Source organism: Patiria miniata, unplaced genomic scaffold, assembly GCF_015706575.1.
Source record: "Patiria miniata isolate m_02_andy unplaced genomic scaffold, ASM1570657v1 HiC_scaffold_14, whole genome shotgun sequence".
Classification (NCBI taxonomy): Eukaryota; Metazoa; Echinodermata; class Asteroidea; order Valvatida; family Asterinidae; genus Patiria; species Patiria miniata.
The window spans coordinates 2,315,166-2,340,011 of record NW_024037052.1 but is presented as its reverse complement, the minus strand read 5'-3'; the positions used below and the strand labels follow the sequence as shown (position 1 = coordinate 2,340,011).

Below are 24,846 nucleotides of genomic sequence, written 5' to 3'. Positions count from 1 at the left end.
ATACAAGGCCACATGCCATTTTCACTCCCAAACTTTTAATTAACCCTAACCCACTTAACTCCTCCAAAATTCTCCTGGCGGTTTTGGAGGATTCTAGAGGATTGAGGATGAATGGTGATTGAATCAAATGAGGATTCTGGAGGATTGAGGATGAATGGTGATTGAAGCACATGAGGATTTTGGAGGATTGAGGATGAATGGTGATTGAAGCACAAGAGGATTTTGGAGGATTGAGGATGAATGCATTTTGAGGCAGGACTGTCTGATGATTTTGAAGGATTTGGCGTTGGTTATCCTTCATTTAAACACGAGTGCAAAGTTTTGGGATGAGGAGGATTTTGGAGGATTGAGGATGAATGCATTTTATCGCAGGACTGTCTGACAATTTTGAAAAATTTAGGTGGAGTTGCAAAATTTTGGAAAATTTTGGAGGATTTTGGAGGATAAATTGAGGATGGTTGTAAGCAACAAGGGCCTAGGGGGTTAGGGTTAACCTTTTACTTAATTATTAGATTCATTGTTTTGTAATTTTTTTGTAAATGAATTTTTTTTCAATAAACCAAATCCAGAGAAGAGTTTACAAGGTCTTTTCGAATTAAAAAAATATTAAACAAAAGAATGGGAAAGTCATGTAATGTCACGATCCACTGTCACACCACTCCAAATTGAATTCACACTTGAACCGGGTGTACATTTAGAATAAACAATATTAATAAATACTGAAAAATGAATACAAACAAGATATCAGTACAAACAAAAGGGTCCACAAACTAATGCCGACGAAATGAATTACAAAGTTAAACATAATTCCATAGAGTCCAAATTCAAATTAAAAACATATCTCGGAACGTGTCAACATTAACATGGACTTATTAGTCTCACTGATTATATGACATTTCATAGTCATTATCAACATGCAGAGTAGAAATTAAAGGGAAAATACAACATTTGCATACATCGAAAAATAAAACTACCAAGTTTTTACGAAATACACAACAGGATGTTGGTAAATGACAGTCTAAAGCATCCTGTAAAATTATGGCACCTGGTGTGAAGTCAGTTTCAAGAAAATGGTTATTTTGTATATATTTCCAACGGTGGTCGGCCGACCACCGTTGGAAAAACCTAACTATTTTTCAACTACTGTTCCAAATGTACCATTATTTTTTCAGTCCAAATTTTGTTTGCTATTGGTTGCATGTTCTGAATGGGTGCAGGCCAGCTAGACTGGTTCCCTTATCGTACAATTTTCCGGCATCTATAAATTAATCCATTTAATCTTCAGTGGGGTCAGGGAACCAGACTACTCGAACATTTTTGTTTTTCTTAGTTTTTCCAGCATTTTCCAACACAAAACTTCAAACATGTCAGTGTAACAATAATTTGATATATTATACTAACCCCTCAAATAGTTCATTTCTGAAAATTAAAGCAAATGCCAATGATGTACATTCCCTTTAACTATAAAGTGACACTTAGCAGTTATTTGTATTAAACACCCATAAGGGCAAAAAAAAAAGTCTCCGGTTTCTGGTATGGAGCTTGCCCAAAAAGTGGTGCGGCGACGCGGCTTTTTTTTTTTTTTAACTGATTTTTTTGCTTCAAATGTCGGCTGATGACTGCAAATGGTGCCCGACTAAACTTAGTGCAAATATATGGGAGTCCAGAGAGGTCACATAAAGCTTATTCTCGACCATAACCCAATCTAAAAACACGTTAAAATTGTGCAGCAGCAGGATTCCAGTCAAACCAGTGAGTTTGGCGGTTTTGAGACATCATCTTTCATTGAAAAAAAAGCTTTTTCATTTTGCCGACGCGCATGGCTACGGCGACGCGCGCGCATACCAGAAACCGGAGACTTTTTTTTTTTGGCCTAAGCATTTTCTAAGGATTTTATAATGACTAAATGTTTACCTTGACATCCATCGGGGTTCTCAGCTCTGAGGCTCCAGTATCCATTTTGGCAGGTATCACAGCGTACTCCCGTGGTATAGCGCTTACAGATACAGCGACCAGCTATCAGGTTGTTAGCAGGGTCTGTGTGACTCTCACACTCACCACCATTCTCTGAACCAGCTGGGTCACAGTCACATGCTAAGGGATGGGAATATCACCAACAAAGTTCATCTTGAAAGTAAGCGCAGGACTTAAGGCCGAGTTTTAAGGAACATGACAATTTTCTCATTACATGTACATGCACTTCCGCTTAGTCAGTCAGGCATGGGTCAACTGGGGCTTAAATTGCTACAGCCTTCCTGCCTTAAAATATGCCATCTTATATCAATAGTTTCAGCCATTTTTACACCAGCGCTATTTTAGAGATTTTATCCTCAATTTAGCCTATTTTCTGGGAAGCATCTACATTGTATGCTTTATCATAGCAGCCCTTCCACTGCTGTCGATACAAATACAACATAATCATTCTGTATGGCAAATCCTTGTTACAGTAAAACATGGTCAAGTTGTAACATAGGGGCCAGAAGGTTTTCCTCAAGGCACAAATAAGTGGTAAAACAAATAAATGTTTGAAATTGAAGTGCGTGTACATACATTAAGCATTTAGGAAATAAAGTGCTTTTCAGTATGTAAGTCACATAGGAGTAAATACATCCTATCAGCACGGCCTGATGTTCTTCTTCGTATGACGACATTGGATCATATACATGTAGTGACTACAAGGTATCATTAGTCACATTCCAAACTTCTCAGATTACATATTTTCTTACTGAACCAGCACACGGTCAGCCGCTGAATTACATGTATGAGAAGGCATATCAACAAAATGAGAACTGGTCCACAAATATTTGCAAGCTGACAAATCTTTTTTTTCCTGTATTTTGAGTTTAATACATTTCTGAATGCACAAGTTCGTTTTTAACAATAAAATATGGCGTTCTTGTATAATGTACATTTTATTACAAGTACACTTTAAAGACCACAGTGATAAGTCTCAACACATCTTTTCACCTGATTGTATTAAAAGTGAACTGAAAGGTCCAATCACTGTTATTGTACGACATCATATATGTATGCAATTTAATGAGACAGAGCAATGAAGCATGGGACAAATACATCAACACCAATTCTCTCTGATCAACTATTTCTTGCATTAAACGCAGTGTTTGCATTTCACACAGGTACATTTGACGTCTGGTCTACTCCTGTTGAACATGTTGAAAGCCAAAGCCTACTGGCTTTAGCACGATGGCAAATATCACGGATCACAGTGAGTAGTTTCCCATTTGAAATTGATTCAGGATACTTACGGACACAGATGTTAGGATCCCGTATGTCCCTGTCAGGGTTCATGTAGAAGAATGGCTTGCACTGCTCACAGTTCCTCCCCATGGTGTTGTGCTGGCAATCATCACAGACCCCACCGCTGGCACCGTTGGTGATCTCAAAGACGGCAGCGTCAAAATGGCAACGATTGGTGTGGCTGTTACAATTGCAGCCTAGCACCAGGAGAAATGGGATGGACAATGGTTAAAATGGTTGGTTTGCTCCGAATACATAATATACATGTACAAAGATCTAGTCGGAGTGTGGATAGTAATACATGTAGGTGGATTAAGACATCACAAGCACAAGGCCCAATTATGGTCAGACATACATGTAAACCAGGACATTTTCAAACCGTATACCAAAACAGCTTTGTTCAATCAAAGTTTTTTACTGCAAGTGTAATAGAGAACTCAAACTTTCGATCAAGCAGGGTGGTGTCTAAATTCATCCTGTGTGTACAATACAAACTCAATTTTTGGAACAAGGTATCAAACTGCAAAAATACCAAATACCTGAAGTTAGAGGTCAGAGGTTTTAATTGGAAACCCAGAATGGGATTGAACCCAAATCAAGATAGACAATGAATTTGTCTCAAGAATGGCCCTTAGTACTTAGCCAAAAGCAATCTGATTGAGGAAAATCTGATGTTCCATTGGAAGAATACTACAAAAATTTGTTCAGGTTTTCAAAATCACTAATGAGAAAAATATTTTTGTGCAGCTGAAATTTTTGTACAAATTGTGGTACAATACTGTCTTTCTTTCAATTTGAAAATTTTGCACAGCGGTTCAAACTTTTGCATGAAATTGACTTTTGTCATGCATGACGAATCAGACTGATTTTTCTCAGAATGTTTTAAGCAACAAATGAGCTTGGGTTTCAGGGTTAGATACAAATAATGAATAAAACTAGCCTGGGTGCAAACAGAACGACAAGGCACAGACAAACTTACGTTTACACTCATTGGGTTGTGCATGCGTAGCTGGCCGCCAGGGCTGGTCATTGTAGAATTCTTGGCATCTCTCACAGTTGTTCCCCTCTGTGTTGTGACCGCAGAGACATTTCCCTTGGACCTGAAGGAAAAGGATCAGATAGCTATGTAAGAGCTGTGGGATAATGCTTCACCTGAATGGACACAGTATCAATGATCCAAGTTATCACCAAGTACATGTTTTTTTATTCAGGCTAAAGAAATACTCCACATGGTCCTCCAAAAGCGAACTCTGGCTTTGTTTTTGGGGCCTCTACATATTTGCCCCCAAAATGTCTCTTGATTAAAAAAATATGCAGGATAATATGAAATAAGGTATTATAAATAACATGTTAAGAATATATTCTTGAATTTAAAAAGAGAGATTTCCACCCCAAAAATTTGAAATACATGTAACATAAGCTTATTCAAATTTCAAATCTTGTTTGATTTTGATTTGAAGGTCCTGTAAATCAGGGAAACATTCTAATGCAACACAGGACAAGCTCAGGACGTAAGTCCATCCCACCAGTTTCTCAATTTTCTTTTTTCATCAATTTGTGATGCCATCTTCACAACCATCTAGGGTGATCATGAAACTGTGCATACAGCATGTGTTTCAGAGCATTATTTTACTGCCCACATACTGTGTAACCAGAATGACCTAGCCATGGCCAAGTTTGTATACATTGAACTGTCAGTGTGTTTTGACAACAGAGGGATGCCAGATTTGGGGTAAGAATATTCTACAAGATATTTAGAATGACTGGCATATTTGCCAGTACACAGGCATTTGGATAAAATCAATCAAGTGGCGTAACTTACACATATCAAATGGTGATTAACAGTTGCCCCAAATCTTGAATTTTTTAGCAACACAGCAAAATATCAGAGCACTGCTACATATACATGTATGCATACTGTACAATTTCTGCTTAAAGCTGCAGTCCATCATTTGCAGCTATCCAAAAAGTAACTGACGTAATTATTGTTGAAAAACATACTTGGTTGAAAGACAGTCAGGGAACTTGGCTCCCTGTGAAATTAATTTGTTATAGCACGCTGTCATTTTGAAGAAATCAACGAAAGAAGGCTTTAGACGCATCGATGGAAATTTTCGTTAGTAGTTCGTTTTTTTTTTATTCCACGATGCGTGCACAAGCGTTGACACGACAAACACGCAAATATGTGCTACCGGTAGCTGTCAACACATGCTACATGGTAAGAGATGGTAACAACACACAGGATGATTGCTTACATGTACATGTATACCATCAAGTTTTAATTGTGTACCTACATGTACATTGTACTTTGATTGACAGAAACCAGATCATTTCATACATGTAATTACTACATGTATCAGGGCATGCTGGAGTAATTTACAGAATAGGCTGGTAAACCATTTTTGGGATCCCAGCAGAGAGAATACATGTAGTTCTGAAGCAGAAGAGAAGTCTGGTGAATGTTGATGTTTAATAGGAGACTGGAAAGCCACAGCATCTATAATGACTGGGATTTACAATTTATGTACCAGTATTACGCATATTTTTCAAAGGAAAAACTGAAACAGACTTCAGTTCAACTGCATCTCGCTGTTTGAAAGACATGAATGGCACTCTACCAAATGAGCTATCTAGACGCCATAAATCTATGTTTGAAGCTTGTCCTACAATGTATTTTCATTCTTCTTTTTGACTTAAATGTACCGGTATGTTCAATTGTGTAAGCCATAAAGAGAGCTCATACCTGTACATGAAATATGTCAAACAAAACTACCCTTTCAACTTATCAAACCTTCAAGGCAACATTATTTTCAGGAGAGGAAGTGGGTGAGAATCCTGACAGGAAATTTCTTTTAAATATGTGGAATTAGAAGTTCAAGAATGCACCAATCCTGTTTCCATTATTACCACTACATTTTTGTAAAAGTCAACGTCAACCCACCAAGACATTTGTAAATATTTTTATAACATGTGTAAATCGTACAGAAAAACAACCTGATATCAGTATCAGGCCCATATACACTCAACACAATATCAGATACACGTGTAAAATTGGTGGTCTTTCAGCCAAAAGTTAAATCAGCCATGCAACTGGAAAGCCACAAAAACAGAGGAAACTCCAAGACTACAGACACTTTGTGCAGACTTTTTCAATTTTTAATTTCAGACAAGAATTTAAAATAAAGAGCAGGAAATCAGCTGATCAAAGGATTGGATGCATGCCCCTATAGGCCTAACTGCGGTAATATGTGAAATACAAGTTATAACAATTGTATTAACCTTAAAGGGTTTTTGATTCATTTTTTGCATAGATTCAGCAATCAGGCCTCTCAATTCCCAGTTGAGTTCTTAGCATGTAGAAACTTAATACATTGCTCTATGAGTGAATTCCAGCATTCTTCAGATCAATGATATCTATTTACATCAGCCTGTCAATAGAGTGTAAATCTCAAGCGTTGCAGGAGAAAAAAAACCCCTAAAATCAGGTCACTGTAGGAGACGTGCAATAAATCAGATATATTGCAGTTTACCTACAGGCACCAGTGATATGGGAATATTTGACATACTGAAGGCTTGTGTCCCCTCAGTAACACTACAGATAGGCCTCACATGTGAATGTAGAGTTGTATATAAGTCATACAGTTAATCTTTGTCAATCTTTCTACTCTATTCAACTTTTTGGCGATTGTTAAGCACTATATTTTTTAAAGTAGCACTATTGCAACAAAATTGCAACAATATTACATGTACAACACTATTGCAACTAAACCTGCTACTCAAGATTGCAGGTCAGGAGCCACCTAAGTTACTCATCTCCATCATTCTTAATTTGACTGCTCTAAATGGGAGCTTTGGTTGACTGAGGTTGCCGAATGCTAAAACCAAGAACTCAACAGATGTATTTTGATCAGTGGTCACATGGCATGTATTGTTTCTGACAAGCACAGCTGAAACTACAAAACAAACAAATTGGAGGTCTGCAAACAACCTACAGGAAAATTGGTCCTGCACAAGCCACACCATCCAGGATGAACCCCAAAATTTGAAAAACCTCTGTTGCAGTAGTGAGAATCTAACACTGCTTTTGGTTTGGACCTGGGTTTGAGAGGTTCTACCCAGGCACAAAATCCAAAATCTAGAGTTACATTTGTAACTCGTAAACAAACCTGTGCAAACGGGGAAAGTATATTTTGCTTATTTGTGTGTGAAAGGGTAGGCCTACAGTTCTGCTCATGGTAGACCATAATTCAGCCTTCGGGCTGCCATGTGTGTTTAAAATGAAATAAATAAACCATAAATAATAATAATTGATTTCAACATGCGTAACTCTGAGAATCGAGCATCAGAGTGAAGAGTTCTGCGGATTGCAGGGGAGTATCCTGATTAATCTAATTGTCACTATTACCCCTAATCCCTCATGATCCTGAACACTAAATCCACAAAGGTTTTGGAGGATTTTTAATGATTTAGGATTTGAATAATTGACAAAGACAGAGCCCAGGCTCACAGGCCCCTTGAAGTTGAAGTATGAAGAATTCCCCATCGGTTATTGCATGGTGAAGGATTTTGGAGTGTACAGGAAGGCTCCTGGCTAAAGTACACCTTATTACCACGACAACTCACCATTCCTTCCTTGAAGGTTACTCCCTCTGCTGGGACGCAGCTGGTAGCGTGCCCGTAGCAGTGACAGCTTCCCCTGACCACCATGTCATAGATAGCATAGTAGTACTTCTCTCGGATCTCTTCCCGGTTGTCCAGCTCGATGTCACCTAGGGTGTGGAGCTCGGTGAAGTTGATCCGCAGATTAGTGATCTTGATCATGTCCTGTACATCATCACTGTATGGATTGTCAATGCGGATGTTGGGTGGCAGGACACGGAAGATAACCTGGGGGAAAAAGAAATTAGAATTAGAATTATAATCACAACAGAATGCATGATCACGGTTTTATCAAAAGGACCTTTCACACTGTCCAAAATCTCCATGTTAAATCCAGGTCCAGCATGTAGAGTGCGAGAACCCCTTTTTACACTACATGTACATACGTGTATGTACAATGTAGCAAGAATCAAACGCAGCTTCTACACAGATCCTGGCACTCTACATTAAATCCAACCCTGGTCGGTACCGGGGTTGAGAGGCTCTACCAGGGTAGAAAATCCAAAATCTACAGCCATCCCAGGGTGAATGTGAACAGTATGCCTTTGTCTACCTGTATCTGATAAGATTGGGTTTTGCTTTACATGTATGTGGACCAATTGATTTCTACATGGGTAGAGGACACAGTAGTGTGAAAACGCCTTATGCGAGGAGGAAGTCCCAACTATTTTCTACATACCTCTCCTTCAGTGGATGGTTCCACAGCTGAGTACCGGTTCTCACAAATGACATCATTAATGTTATATAACGGAGCTGTAGAGATACCAGGAAAAGACTCCTCACAGTCATAGGCAAAGTACCGATAAACGCTCCAAGTCCGACCAAAGTCAGCGGACCTCTCAATGACAAGAGCCCTGGGCCTGAAGGTCTTGAAGGTCATAATCAGATGGGTGAAGTGGAAGATGGCCTCCAGGTCAAAGCGAAGTGAAACTCCCTGCACGCCATTCTCGGACTGCCACCACATCTTCTTACGATCCTCGCCCTGGAAGGTGGTGACAATGTTCTCAATCTGGTGGCTGAGTTCATTCACGCCTTTCTCATAGGGGGTCCGTGAGTCGCAGTAAAAGCACTTTTTAACATCCTGCAGATGGCTGACGATGCAGTAGCGTTCCACCCTTCTGGAGCCACATGTGGAGCTGGTGGAGAGTCTGTCTTCGCGGCCAATGAGCAGGTTACCAGTGTAGCAACTGCCTTCTTCACATGACGATGCTGGTACCTGCTGCCCAACTACAGCTGACACTGTAAGCAACAAACACAACCATAATATGTATTATAAAACAATCAGCAAGCAACACTCAACTGACAACTACAAATATACTGAACAAGACCCATGCTATGGGTAAGACCCCTGCTTGTATATCATGAATGTGTTTGTCATTCAGAATGCTACTTCAGTATGGGCCAAGTTGCCAACTGATGTTTTTACATACTTTTGTACATTCAAGCCTCAGCTTGGTTTCCCAGCTTACAGTATAGAAACTGTTGCAACATCACAGAATATTCCTACAGGGTAAAGCACATGCAGCACAGAAGAACAAGTAATCAAAATATTGTATTGTACATGTACATTGTAAGCACTGAGTTGTGTAAATCGAGGACACACATGTGCAACGTCATTCGTATATCGAGGTCAGAAACCAAATTGAGGACTCCTCAGTTGGAAAACGTGTACAAAACCAATGAGAGCTGTTGTGAAAATGTACAAACAAGGAAAAAGGAAGAGGAACAAAAGAAAATCCTTGATTTACACCATAAACAAATGTGGGTGTATGGGTTTATGTGTCACTCTTAAAGGTTTTACGTGCAGTACATGTAATACTGAACATGTATACATGTACCTTCATAATTTTTTTAAAATGTTTTCTTAAATGCTAAAACAAGTTGTTATCATTGATATAATGGACAATTGAAACATTAAAAATACACACAAATTTACACATTATACAAATATAAATTCATAACCATGCCTTGCAATTATTCAATTATCTTGTTTTTGTTGTTAAGCATAAAATTATATACAACCTATTCAGGATTTTTGGTTGACCCTTCTAAATACAGGTAGGTCAAACCAAACTTAACAATATGAAGCATGATTCATAAACAACAAATCGCAAGCAACCCCCCAACAAAAGTGGCCCCAAAAAGTTAACTCTGTTGTGTTGTTTGTGTGTTTAAATACTCGCCTGAGGTGCGACTTAACACAGCAGAACCTTACACAGTATCTGTGAATATATCTCTCAGCATTTAGACTTCCCAGGGTGTACAGTTTACAGTTACTGCTCCAGTTTTTTTGTTATTCATCATTATAAAGGTTGTTCATGGGGTGCTGTGTGTGGATAAAACTCCCCTCAATAGAATAACTCCCTGGATGTGCTGTGTTCAGCTCAGTGGTCGATGTTTATACATCAGAGATTCTATTGTCCTGCATTGATTCTGGTGTTTGCAATGGTTAAACATCCCTTTGTGGGATAATAATAAAAACCGAGTTGTAAAAACTCCTGGAAAGAATGTAGGAAGTTACTTCACTGCAGGGGCCAGTGTATGGGATACATGTACATGTACATGTACATGTAGGTATGGGATAGGTTTGGGATGAATGGGGCAGCAGACAGTTGGACGATTTCAAACACTATCAAGGAATGTCGGCCTATAGATTTTTAGGCTGGAAAGGCAACATGGAATGTTGACTAGGATAAATTACATACATTGTACATATCACAAGGAAAATGCTGGCAATAGTAATGGGAGGTATTGTAGTGTACAAAACAAGAACTGTACATAATGGGAAGTCAAAAATGTTACAAAATACTCCAACACAAGCTGAGGGCACCTGCTTGGGATTCTTTGTTCAGCCGTATACATCATGTACAATTTGCATGCAAAGGGAACATGAGGGGGCCATCAGTGAAAACTACTGTACATGTTATCCTTGTTCTACGGGCTCCGTGCACCAATAAAAGAGGGCGCGTTTTTACCACTTTTGAAAGCTCCATGGACGGACAACGTGAGGGTCCAGTACTGTAAGCACCAAGTAGACAAGACTTCCTGAATGTGCCAAAGCTATTAGCCACAGCGTCTTTGCATGAGCAACAGGCGTCGCCGGCGCATATACACTCTAATTTAACTTGCGATGGTCTCCCAGACTAATCCATGCCCCCAATAATTTTGGATCATTCAAAATACGCGGTGGATGGACCAGGAACCAGTCTAGGTCTCCCCCAACTCTCCTTTTCTGGTTTTTGAAGGAGTACCGTACATGTACTTGTGCACGGAGCCCATTGGGTGCAGCTCATTATGGAAAACTGGTTTCAGAAAATACACTGGTTGGTAATAATATTTATAGTGACAACACTTGCACGGTGCCCTGAGGTTAGGTAATGGTGTGAAACCATGTGATGGTGTGACGGTAAATATGTTTCTCGCATTTACCACAAATCATAACAAAAAGTATACAACTTTTTTTTTTTTCAATACAACCAAATGAAAGCTGATCATCAAATGAAACTATGCTTAACCTACATGTAAGATGCAAAACCTTTGAGCAATCTTTTATCAATTAAAATCTTGAATTTTCACTGCAATCAACTTGTACCGACCTTATAAAGTACATGTAAATTCAGAACAGCTCCCACGATTTGATTTCATGCATGAGCTGCATGGCTTTCATCTCAAAATAGCTCAGGGTTAGGGGACAGGCATCTGACCAGAAACTGATACATGTATGACAGACAGAGGGCCTGTCTGTGGCAAAGGTATGCACATGTACTGTACGTTGTAGTTGTGTAGTCCAATGATTTGATATCCTACAGCAAACATGATGGATTCGTAATGTGATCCTGAAGACAAGATTCATGTTCCAGATATGATCATTAATGTTTCAGATATGAATGACCTTACACAAATGCTCACCAAACCTAACCCTCTCAGATTCCTACAAGAGTCATTTAGAGCTGGGAATAGAGGTTCTGGATGATTCTGCAGGATTCAGGAAGGTACAGCTCAGCAAATACAAAAGACCTGATACCCTTTGAAAGTTTCTTTACAAAGATCACGCCATCAGTTTCCTACACAGTGCCAGATACAGGGAGGTTCCTGGCCAAAATGCAAGAGTTAGGGTTACTAAATCAGTGCAGGCTAAACACATGGGGGCCATGCAATGGTATTTATATCCACACACCAACCTACATGTACATGTAGCATCAAAACTTGACCACGTATTAACTTGTGTTACCTGGCCCAATGTCCCAGGTCTTTGAAGTTCAGTTCATAATTCTTAAAAGAAGAACTTTCTTCATGGAATTTTCTATGCTTTAAGTACAGTCGACTCTCGTTAAAGGTACATGTATAGTCCATCATTTGTAATTTGTGCAATTTTGTTCGTTTGAAGCCACAAAAGTGTGTAATTTGTGCATTTTTGTTCTTTGAAGCTACAAAAGTGTTAAAAATCTAAAGAAGGGTACTGAACAACTAACCTGATGAAGTTGCAGCTCAGCTTTAGCTCTATATTTTGAGATAAACAACATTCTATGATCTCCATTTCAAATCAAAACTTGCTGAATCATGTTTTGAATTGGGCCTGAATTCAGCGTCCGAGACACGTTCTCACTGAGCCGAATGCAGCTACGCGATGTCGCGCACTGATCCGGCGAATTATAGCAGCCGCGCGCGTGTGCGTCGTGTCAACGCTTGTGCGCGCTTCGCCGAATAAAAAAACGAACTACTAACGTAAATTTCCAACGGTGCGTCTCAAGACGCACCGTTGGAAAGGCCTTCTTTCGTTGATTTCTTCAAAACGACAGCTTGCTACTAGAGAGAATAATTTCACAGAGAGTTAAGTCCCCTTACTATCTTTCAAACGAGTATGTTTGTCAACAATAATTACGTCAGTTATTTTTTGGATAGTTGCAAATGATGGACTATAGCTTTAATAAAAACTCGTTCGGACCTAGCCAAATTGTTTGTTAATATCAGAATTTTTTTTGTAACAGGAACGTCAGTCCCATTCATTGTGCACATAAACGCACAGTCGGGACCAAGTCTTTATGTTTGCTATAACCAGAATTTGTATTAACAGTGTTTGTACTAACGATCGAGAGTCGACTGTATTTGTGACTATTCCTTTTGACATTTTCCACTTTGTGTGTATTTTTTCTAATACCTCAGACATTATAAAAACAAGCATCGAATATTTCAATAAATATCAAATTTAACTATCAGAAAGGAAAGAGGAGAAACAAAAATAAGCAGTTCACAGATATGACTTCCTCAGTGGTTTCCGTTAATAGATACCATGGCCTTCTGACCAGACACTTCCACATTGGTGAAGGCCATTTAATTACACATTGTGTCAGTGCTAAATTGACCACATGACCAATTGGATAAGAACAGGAGCCCTTTCTTTGAGTATGGTAAAACAATCTCCTGTCATTGACTCTGCACCTCTGTTGTACCTATACATGTACAAATGTATTTAGTCGGTAGTCTTTTGGAAGTCCTCTAAAAAAAAGTTTTTGACATGGTGTTTTTCTTTACTAACATTGATGGGCTCTATTCGTGAAATAAAAAGATACATGTAGTAACCTGACCTGAGGGAAATTAAAATTTACAGATACACTGTGCATTTGCTGGCTCAAAAGTGAACTTACCAGTAGATGTTCACACAGTGGGAATCAGTGAACCGTACACGGTACACTGAAGAAGGTACATACGTGTACATGTACATGTAGGGTTTAGCCAAACAAGGGCTAATGGGAACCCACATTTCATCCCAGAAAAGGTTGGAAAACTTGTTATCTTGTCTGCATGTGACAGGGCACCTCAAAGGTGTATGAAGCTCACACGCTTGTAACCATCATTGCATTTCGCCAGCCGATAGTCCACTTTTTTTGGGTACCTTTGACTGATTGACTTACTGACTGACTGTTATTTATAATTCATAAATACCCAAGACCATTTATGCATTCCTATTGGTCGAGAGACCGTCACAGGGCCGGTCTTAAACAGATGATGAAGACATGGCTAGCTGGTATTGAACACTTTTCCAGTGTCACATGAAATTTGGACTCCCATGAAATCCGGTGCCTTTTACGTTTCATTGGTTGAACGTCCAAATTCCCCACGTACATGTATGCATGCGCAATACTACTGTACTTCAGTGAATCATTATTTCATAGTCCGATATTCACACTACACCAGCCCAGCTGCGTTTTGCGCGACATCGCGCAGTACACGCGACCATGGAGGTGGAATGCGTGACGCGCACGCAATTGTCAGAGGGGTGTTTCGTAAAACATGAAGTAAAATTGTTGAACAAAATGGTTTATAACGTCTAGTTTTTTACTTGTTTTGATTTTTGGACGGAAAAGATTTGGTTTTTTGACCAAACAGGTATTTATGAATGGGAATAAATAGGCCTATGTCTTCTGTCGGTATTAAACACTCTGTTTAAAACCGGTGTGAGTCTGGATGGGTGATAATTACCCTCGGCTTCGCCTTGGGAAATTATCCTCGGCTTCGCCTTGGGAAATTATCACCCATCCAGACTCACACCGGTTTTAAACAGAGTGTTATAATACATGTACCTCCTGAACACACATTTATTCCCTTATTGAATTTGTTGGCTGGTGAAGAGAGTCGGCAGTGCTTTTGTATATGGTTACCCTGTACATGTAATACTGACTAAAACTGGTCCAATCTAGACGCATGGATAGATTTCCAGTGAATAGCCAATTTGCCCTCCTAAATCAATGGACTAGAATATGTTGTGGTGTCTGGCACCACCAGCCTTACTAGGATTGCCTTGTCTTGTTTCAATCTGCCATTGCCAAAGAATGTGTGTACGGTTCGTACCACATGTAAATGTATGAACATTTCAAGAACCAAGTCAGAGAAGCTGATTCCGTTGCTTAATTTTGTCAGGGAAGCAACACTTCCAGACCCCCTGAGTATGGTGAGCATTCACACAAGTGTTCCCATGCCTTCCATATCAGGTGTGCACAATATGACCTTTATCACAAAGCGATTTCATTCCAATAAATTCCACAATACAGACAGGAAATGATAACAGTAGGAATTGCTTTGTTGGAGACAAAAATCCTGATCTGCGCTTCATGACGGAGAAAGGGGGCCCGGTCACAATACAACAGCCATCTTTTTTGATAAATGAAATGAAGTATATCAAATCAGTACTATTTGGATGAGAATTGATTTTAAAAAAAAAATTGCTACTTGGATATTTGGTTGCTGATTCCAATATTTGAATATATACAGTATATTCGTCACAGTGTTACAAGTTTGCTGGTATAAAGGCTTGCCTTGAATCAAGGTCCGATACGATCAAAATTTAAGGAAAGTGATGAACATCAAACTTGCAAGGAAATACACAAAATGTACAACAAGAATAATGTATGATGTACACACACAAAAGCTCAAAGAGAAAGTTTGCTTAATCTGTCAGAGGAGAGTTTGCAGATCTTATTTGGAATAAAGATTACAGACCAAAACACACATGTAGGAGATGTGGACAATTTAACATTCATGCGGGAGATTAAAAGCAGCATTATAGGCAAATGCACTCAATGACCAAAACCAGAGTATTGTTTATTTCCATCATGGAAGAAGGAATAGGGCAAACCCATGTACATGTATACAGTGTGTGGTGTACCAGTATGTGAAAAAAAACTTAACCCCATCCGAGAAACAGACCATACCAATGTGTGAGAACCTACAGGTACAGACATGTAATGTAGTATTTCACCATCAAAACTGAAATTAAATTTGATATGCATGGCATGTCCTTCTCTTAACTGGTAGTTTACTGTTCCCAGATTGTGCCAAATTATGCCTGACAATTCAACGTGTGAACTTAAAGGGACTGCACCTCTTATATTGTACTTCTTACACTTGCAAAACATGATTTTGAATGAAACTTCTTATGTTTTATAAAGAAACCAAAGATTTTATGGTACAAAATGTAAAAGTACATGTACTTGTATATCAACACAAATTTAATTCAGCCAAATACCAATCCTTGTTGATGTACAGCACCAATTTCCAGTTATGGTCATCTTGTCGGTGTATTTTAATTTTGAAATGCTTCATGTTCATCCAATCATCCCAGATCCAAAATCTTTGTTTATGAAACTGATGCCAATTTGCAGTCTTCAGCAGTCCCCCTTCATTTGACTTGAAATGAACTGAGCAGTGAGATTTCCCAAGCACTTGAGAGAGCCTGGAGACAGCCCTTTAACACGAGAGTTTCGACTGGTAACCTTTGGTTGACCTCAGTGGCTCCCGCACCCTATCAAGACGCCAATTCCAATGATGCAAGCTGATCGCTGGGAGAGGTCTGTGGGAATTCTTACACACATAGGTTTTGGCATATAAAAAAAAAAAGTAAACATATTTGAACTGGTTCAATGTAAAGTTTCTATAACTTTCGTATTTCTCTCACTTACAGTACGAAACTTGGCTTGTAAGGTTAACCTACATGGTACATGTAAATGTACTTGTTATATTTTTCTTGTTCAAAGTGTTTACACTACAACAAAGGAAAAGATACTCCACATACAAATTTATTTTCCCTACACTGCAGAAAGACAGTTAAGTTTCTGTACATTTGGTGTTTCAGATTTTTAGTACTTTCCAAATACTGACAAACTACCAAGAAAGGCTGATACATACATGTACATGTTCGTGTTCATGTATGACCGTACGGCGTAAGGCGTAAGGTCACATCCAACTGAATCCATAGATCTTAAAATCAAGTGATTATTGGTCCATAGATCTTAAAATCAAGTGATTTTTGGTTATTGGATTCAGCAGCTTTATTCAACAAAACAGTTTTTCTGAAGTTGATAAATTCTGCTGATATTAGAAAGGTGGTTAGATGTTCCTGTATATTGTGACCGACATAAAACTGCATTATTGTAGTTCAATTAATTTCTTAGAAGTTTTTCTCAAACTTTTCACCACAAATTTGTATTCACACAAGACAAGCAGATTCATATGCCTTAAGTGCCATTTACTTCTGCAATGCATTAGCAGATGCAATTTTCACCCAAATCATTCCATTCATTTGACAAAAAACCACATTTGCACTGACCTCACAAGGACACATCATGGGTAACAGTGCAACACCCCAAGCCATTTCCTGCATGTGAAACTAATTAATTCAATTAAGTAGTACCACAGGCAAGGCAGGTACATGTTATTATGTACATTGTAGATTGACCCACAAGATCCCCTAGGGCACGCTTTTGTTTTCAGTAGTATAGAAAGCACCAAACATTTTGAATGTTTTCCTTCAATTCACCAATGACTCTGCACCTTTTGAAGTTTTTCCCCCTTCAATTTTTTTACACTGACAAGCAAACAAAAAATTAACAGGATTGCATACTATACATGTGCATATGTTTTGCATGTATGTTTTAAATAACAAGAGAGTCAGATTGCACAGTGATATGTGTCCAGGCTTCCACCTCAGAGTCTGTGACGCAGGTGAATTGGGTTTTCAGTCACTACCAGATTCTTTGGGCTCCCCAATAAATCTCAGGTATTGCTTTCCACCTACGGTACATGCAAGGGGGTGTTCCCCCCCCCCCCCCCCTCCCCGAAAAGCAAAACCCAAAAAAAAACACCCCAAAAAAGAAGAAAAAAATAAGAGAAAATGAAAAGACAAAGAGGCACAAAGTCATATCGGTGTACATTAAAATGGGTTGGGGGAGGAAGCAAATTGTCCATGGCGTGCCCCCCTCTAAAACTGATAAATCGAGAATATGTTGAGAAATACAGCAATTTTCTGGGGGAAAATATGTTTTGCCCCCCTCTAGAAAAAATCCTGGCGACGCCCATGGCCATTTACACCTTTGAGAAATCCCTTCAAAAAGAAAAACAAACAAAAAGCCAAGCAAACACATTAAACAAAACAAAGCAAACAAAAAAATTCGTAACAAATGATGTGTTCATTACACATTACCAGGCTCAGACAAAAGTAATTATGTACAGTAGTCAACATCTCCCACACAAAATACCAGAGCATCACCGTCCCCCACCCCCTCCAAGAGTACAGAAAGCTGCACTTACAATGTACACATGTACAATGTAGTAAACAACATAAGTTAGCAATAGGATTTCAGCCCAGTTGCCGAGTTGTACTTGTAGAACAAGACCTGAAAGTATGACATCACACTTTTGGAATTCATTCCAGACCACAACTGTTTGGCAACCAGCTTTTCTGGCTGGATAGTACAGTGACAGTGTATAGCCTACCGGGTACCTCAGTTCAGGGACAGGTTTTAAATGTATGTGGTGTCCCACAAACCACAATTCTTACACTGTTGTGTTTACCAAGGAGCTCTAAATAAAAGATAGTCTAAACAAAGTGTACATGTACCAGATCAGATTGCTGCTCCATGGAGCACTGGCAAAACAAAAACAATTCTTCTACTAGGTACTGACCTGTATACCATTTCAGACAAATGATCAAAACAAAAATTGTAAAGAGAAAACTGAAGCACAAGTTTACACATGTCCAAAACAATAAAAAAAAATTTGCTTTAACAGTGAAAATACAAATTGCTGTTTTTCATGTCAATGGATGGACTTAAACAGTTCAGACGTTTCCTTATTTAGTTCTCTAAATATCCAAGCTTTTGTCTTCTCACAAATTTGTTTTTTTAGTTTAACAGCATACATACATGTATGTGTAGTTTAAATTAATTGCTGCATCATAGACATTTTATTCAAATGTCATATAATTCTGGATGACAATTAAGTTCACTGCCGTACTGGCAGTCAAAATCTAACTTGCCAAAATAGAATAGTTTGTATTTGAATACTGTTTTTAAACAACTCTTGTTTATGTACAAAATGTACATCACACGTCATATTCCAGACAGGGCTCTGGAGTGCTCTGAAATGTGCAAAACTAAATCAGGCCCACTTTACTCGCAGTTTAGCCAGCAAATTTCTCCAAAAATTCCACTGGAGCAAAGAAGATGTCCTCAGTATGTCACCAACCAAGTTTGCAGACTGAATTCAATTTTTAAAGGAGACTTTTCTTCAATATTTTGCACATGAGAGGGAAGTCAAGTGATTTCAAAATGGGGCTAAATACTAGACTGGTACATGTCCAACCATGGTCCAACTATTTGAAAAGACTGTTCTCTTCATTCAGTGTGGTGGCTTGACTATGGCGAAATGTGTAGTAAATTGAGACTAGTGCCCGCTTCATGCCACATGTTTCTTAAACATTTTTGGCATGGTTGATTGATGCAGTACTGAAGCTGTATTGGATTGGTTGTTTTAGGTGCCAGTCTAGTTTCTTGTTTTACATGTTTTCAATACCTTAAGTTTTGGGACTCTCATACACAGTATTGAGAGTCCCAAATTTTCGGACTAGTCATATATTTATGGACTTACTAACAAGGTAAGATATTAATATGCAAACAAATCAGTATAACGACTACACATGCAGTTAACTTTGGTCTATAATGGCTACTCACCAATGGTTAGCAAGAACACAGCACATAATCCTGTCCAGTGATGCATTTTTATTGAGTCCAGTAAAATCCCATCAACTAACGGAAATGTGCCCGGCTGACTGCAATGCACCACTGAATCCAATTCCCTGCCCTTTGAAAGAAATTTGGCAATAACTTCCGCTCAAGTGGATTCCAGGGTGATGAATGGGGCTAGCAGAGCATGTGGAGAAAGCTTGTCAAAAACAGGCTCAGCCACTCCACGAATCACAGTTCTCTTTGGGTGATGGCTAAAAACCTACTCCTGTCCACTCACTAATCCACAATGACAAGCCCACTGGCCAGGGCAGGCACGTTGTCTCAGCTACCTAGGTTCCTTTTTTTGTCGCTGACCTCGGTTCAACCTGTCGCAAGTTCACCGGTCCAGTGTCTTTTCCTGGTTCCAAGAGCTAGGTTCTGACAACTGCCTAACCACAAGGGCTGTGAAAAGATAGAGACACAACCAGAGTGAATGTCAATAAATGCAGTCTGAGGAATATCCTGTCATTTGTAAGAGGAAAATGTCTGGTTTTTACCGACTGTTTAGTTAATCTTTGTTGATAAGACAATGGAGCAAAACTTTTTTTGGTGTGCTAATTGAGAGAACACACAAGCAGAACACTGTACCGGGGTATCAGAAAAACATCAATCTCCTAACAAAAAAAACCAAAAAAACACGAATTTAATGATACATGTGCTTCATTACAGACAAAAATTCCCTCAGTCCCCCCCCCCCAAAAAAAATTAATCCTGGAAACAAATTTCAAGTAAAGAGGCTGTACAATGAACAGAGGTAACCAATGTGTAGGCCTACATGTACATGCTGGATGCCTAGCTACCGGTAAGTGTATGCACTATCATTTCTTTTGGGGGGGGGGGGCAAAAACCACCCAGTGACTCAATTCTCCAATTTCATAAAGCATCAATTGCTAACTTGGATCCTACATTATCCTCCATAGTCGAAATCATGGTATAGTGTATGCCCTCATACCATTGCCCTCAACCCTTCAAAATCCTCCACTTGTGCAAAATAGATTTAGGAGGAATTAGGAAGGATAGAGTTAATAATGTTGTGAAGTATACTGTTTTTCCATTCAAAGTAGTGCTCTGCCCCCCCCCCCCCAAGGATTATAGTTTCTTGCAGTAAGCAATGACTCGATTAACCATGATTGAGACGACACATCTAGTGTGACAACTCTACTACTTGCGCAGAAGTGATTAAACTGTCATTGCCGAACATCCTGTCTAGAGATTACGTGTAGGTCTTTGCCGGTTGCAAATACATATCACAAGACATAGGGGGCCTACTGTAGCCATAGTACTGAAAACCAGGTGTTTTTTTGTCCACCATATTGAAACAAATCAAGATTGATGAAAGAACCGCCGCTTTTGTGTGAATATTAAGAAGCAAATTTCACCAGAAGGACTCACAGCAGAGTTGTAATTATAATTTAAAAATGTGATGCTTGGGCGAGTAAACCTGCACGCCGAATATCAGGCCAAATGATTCAAACGAAAACATTCCATCAAAAACGCTGTTAGTGGTCCAAAGAGTGCTTACATGTAGGATTATAGACCCAAAAGTGGCCCGACTGGCAAAATATATTACAAAAAAATTCCAATTTATTTGAAAAATTGCAGCTACTCCTCCTGGATTTCATAGTGCATCATAAAACAGCCATCTTGCTTCAAGCCCATTTCCCGAAATACAACCGGCGCACGAGTGGTTGTGGTAATCAGAAGCTACCATGAGCTTCAAATTGCTTCGCGTCGGAATGGTCAGACCCCTTCATGTTTTGGGCTGGCAACAAGATCAAACTGCTAGCATTGTGTTGTACATAACTTAGTTGGCTCCACATGCACAGGTTTTTTTGTGTGTGTACATATTTGAGTAGCATCATGGACATGATGGAGGGAGGAATACCCAAGATTCCTCTTTTTATCTTTATCAACCTGATTGGATTCTAATTTTGAGTGGAGCCTTTGCTGAATAAATGACCAATCTGTTGTGTTTGGTGTTTACTTGATACATTCATTAAAAAATGAAAATATCGGCCCTAAAAGTGAAAACCTAGCACCTAACTCATACGACCCGTCCCAGCTCTATTGGTGAATCTCCCACATCATGAGCCTAGAGCAGGGTACAGAGCCTTACGCGGCCCGCCTACGGGCAATTTACATGCTGGGGCCATAACCCAGGCGTGTCATGCTTCATGTGTGCAAGCGAATGTTGCCTTATGCGGCCTGCAAGAAGGGGGATTCTTTTCATCATATTTGCAAATTTGGAACGATTCCACCCTTCTTTGTTTGATGCATAATACGCTAGTACATGTATGTCAAGAAGTACCAGACAGAGTTCGGCGCTGGTGTTGCCGTGTTTACAGGGGTAGTCCAGTAAATTGGCCACATTTATCAATGGGTCTAAAGTGAGAGGTCAAGTTTTGGCAAAATATTTCACTTTTGATTGCGCTTTTTCAGTTTCCATAAATTGAGATGCTAGCCACAACTTTACAAAGGCCTTTTTCGAGGGTGATTTGGAAAGAATGTTGCATTCTGATGCCTCTTCTGTCATCACATTATCTCAATGAAGTTCAGTCATTGCAAAGTTTTTGATAAGACATGAAGGTGGGACTGAGAAACATTTCCAATTTTGTCAGAAAATACTCCGAAAATGCTCTTTACTCTCTATAGACTTTGTACACAGCCAAAGAAGTGGCGTCTGGGGCTGTATTCACAAAACGACTTAAGTCATCAAAACGTAAGCACCCCACTTAAATATGCAACTTAGACGAGTCTTAATATTTAAGCAGTATTCATGAAACATTTGAAATAAGTGCCCCTCTTATTTTTGTGACTTAAATCTAAGTCTGGTCAGACCCCGTCTCAAGTCAAGTCAAGTGGGGCACTAGGGTGTCATGGCGGCTATATTTCTGTCATTTGCTTTGTAATTTTTAGGCACAAAATTTGACTTTCTAGGGGCTAAAGGAAATCTTGTCAATTTCGAATTATTGTGAAAAGAAGCCAAGTTGAAGCTAATGTGTGACAGCCCTAGGATTGCAGTTCGTCGGCATTCAAAGGATATTTTCGATCACTTTGTTGATATTTAGGCGGGGCGGCGAGGGTGCAATTGGTGACCAATGGCATGCACTGTAACCACAGTGACTGGCGACTATAAACTAAAACTAACTGTCTTACCTTCCAGCATGTATGAGAGAATGCTAATAAATCAACATAACAATTTGTTTTACACTTGATACTAAATAAACGTTGGGAAATAACTGCAAGCACCATACGATGTGCATGACAAACTCATTGGACTTGGAAACTGCATCGCTGAATATCACACACGCATGATTATGTTAAGGAAATATGCACACATCTGGATCTGTATCATATAGTCAGCAAAGCATACCAGGGGAAAACATCTCACCAACTTAAAGAGAAGACAATGAGAAGAAATTATAGTTTTAGAGGTGCGAGGAAAAGCCCAGAAGATATTCTGGGGAAAACCCACGGATTCGGGTAGGGACTGAAAACCCAATCCACATATTGGCCCAGGCCAGATTCCAACCCAGGTCACAGCGCGGTGAAAGGCGAGGAAAGAACCGCTACGCCAACCTGACTCCCTGGATTGAACTGCGGCCAAGTAGGAATCGTTTATGACGTAAATGTGTTGTGCGTGAGCAAGAGTGATCGCTTAAGTTAAGTTGAGCACTAAGATAAGTGGGGTGCTTCTAGATCTTTCGTGAAAACCAAATTAAGCGCCCCACTTAAGTTGGCAGGGTGCTCAGATTTAAGTGTGACTTAAATATTTTCTTAAGTTTGAGTTTGTGAATACGGCCCATTACAAATAGTGGAGTCTTATTTCACATACAATGTAGTACGTGCTGTACGTCATACGTCCACGAGACTGCACATGCACAACTGCTGCGTACATTGTGTATGGAGGTCAAACCTTTCACGCTCCGGGCTCGGTAACTAAAGAAAATCAAACAATGGCCACTTCAGATTGTGTTTAAAGAATTCTTTCTGATTCGTCTCATGCCAATTTAATTGTCTAACTCTCCAAAAAAACACCCGCTTCCATGAAATCTTTAACTTCATGTGAGTTATGTGAATTGCCATGTTGTAGGCATGCACATGCGAGCATGGTGCCAGCATTGTGACCGACACGCTGTTAATGAACATTCTCAACGTTCTTCTCCAGCACCTGGTGACTTTTGCCACTTGAGAACGAGGTAGTTCAGGTCCTAACGAAGATAGTGGATGTTAATTTTATTGTTTTTAATTAAACTTAAACACCCGCTAGGCGCTAGAAGCAAATGAATGTACGGCATACACAGTATTGAGAATGAGAGTCCCAAATTTTCAGACTAGGTATCCCTACGCACGTGCAAAAGATAAACGTGCATGCTGCGAAAGTCATGTTCCATGGAACGACAAATAATCTGGATGTAGAAGTGACTTAGTAAAGTTGAATACATATATATTCATTTTGAGACTCGCACCCTAGACTAGTAGATGCATCCTAGTAAGTACTACTACCGGTAGGGGTGGTGCACCCAACATGCCACCTGAACAGGAGATCCAACAAAACAGGTAGGCCAGGGGAAAAATTGACAACTGTGATGGGTTGACTCTCAAAATATATAGAAATTAATTCATTATTATTATAAATACAGAATGCCTTACCAAATACAGCTGTGAACTGTGTGACTTCAATCGGCAAATTGTGCGACAACTGCTAATAAAAATCAGCAAAGTTTCAGCACTACCGCCTGAGTGAGCGGTGTCAACTAGCTGCACTGTACAGCACTGCTGGGCTATCCCTCCCGCGCCGCTGATCCCTAGTACAGTGCAGTGTGTATGCGCATACAGTGTATGGTACGTACGCGTGGTCCGAAGAATCTAGCTTGGAATACAGTCATTACAGCTGCATTGTTATACAGGGTCCGTTCTATTTTATGGCAGGAATGTTACACAAGGCTGGTCACCATGCTATTTGCACCAGGCCAGCGCACAAAAAAATACCGGAAGTCAGAAGAAAAGGACTGTGCCAAACTTTATATGGGGGTGTTTTTTATGTGCCCGAAAGTTTGTGCGAAAATGTACACAATGAAGCAACAGAGGGGGTAGTTGTAAATTAAGGTCCGATCACAGATCAGAATTAGTGGAGCTGCTAAGCGAAAAATCGTGCACTTTGTGGTAAAAGCATGAAATTTGGCATGTGGGGTCAAAATGGGCTAAAGATCGGGACCCATCCTGGATCTTGCCCATTTTGTGGGCGGAGCTTGATTTTTCAAAAAATGGGGTGCAAACAATACAAACTCATGAAAACTGTATTTAACATCAAATTTCTTTGTTTTTTAACGCTTTGAAATAAACTTAAACATAAAATAAGACATTCTAG

At 39.5% G+C, this 24,846-nt stretch overlaps 1 protein-coding gene across 1 annotated transcript in view; it reads right to left on the bottom strand.

The window, feature by feature from the left end:
- LOC119721873 (laminin subunit beta-1-like) overlaps positions 1-24,426 on the bottom strand; it is a 51,970-nt gene extending 27,544 nt beyond the window's left edge. Inside the window, exons 1-7 of the mRNA XM_038191807.1 lie at positions 24,129-24,426; positions 19,422-19,877; positions 8,597-9,156; positions 7,882-8,145; positions 4,238-4,358; positions 3,267-3,455; positions 1,915-2,094 (exon numbers count right to left, since the gene is read on the bottom strand). Of these exons, the coding sequence (XP_038047735.1) occupies positions 1,915-2,094; positions 3,267-3,455; positions 4,238-4,358; positions 7,882-8,145; positions 8,597-9,156; positions 19,422-19,467 (1,360 nt within the window). The 5' untranslated portion in view covers positions 19,468-19,877; positions 24,129-24,426. The remainder of the gene's footprint in view (positions 1-1,914; positions 2,095-3,266; positions 3,456-4,237; positions 4,359-7,881; positions 8,146-8,596; positions 9,157-19,421; positions 19,878-24,128) is intronic.
- Positions 24,427-24,846: the final 420 nt, after the last annotated feature.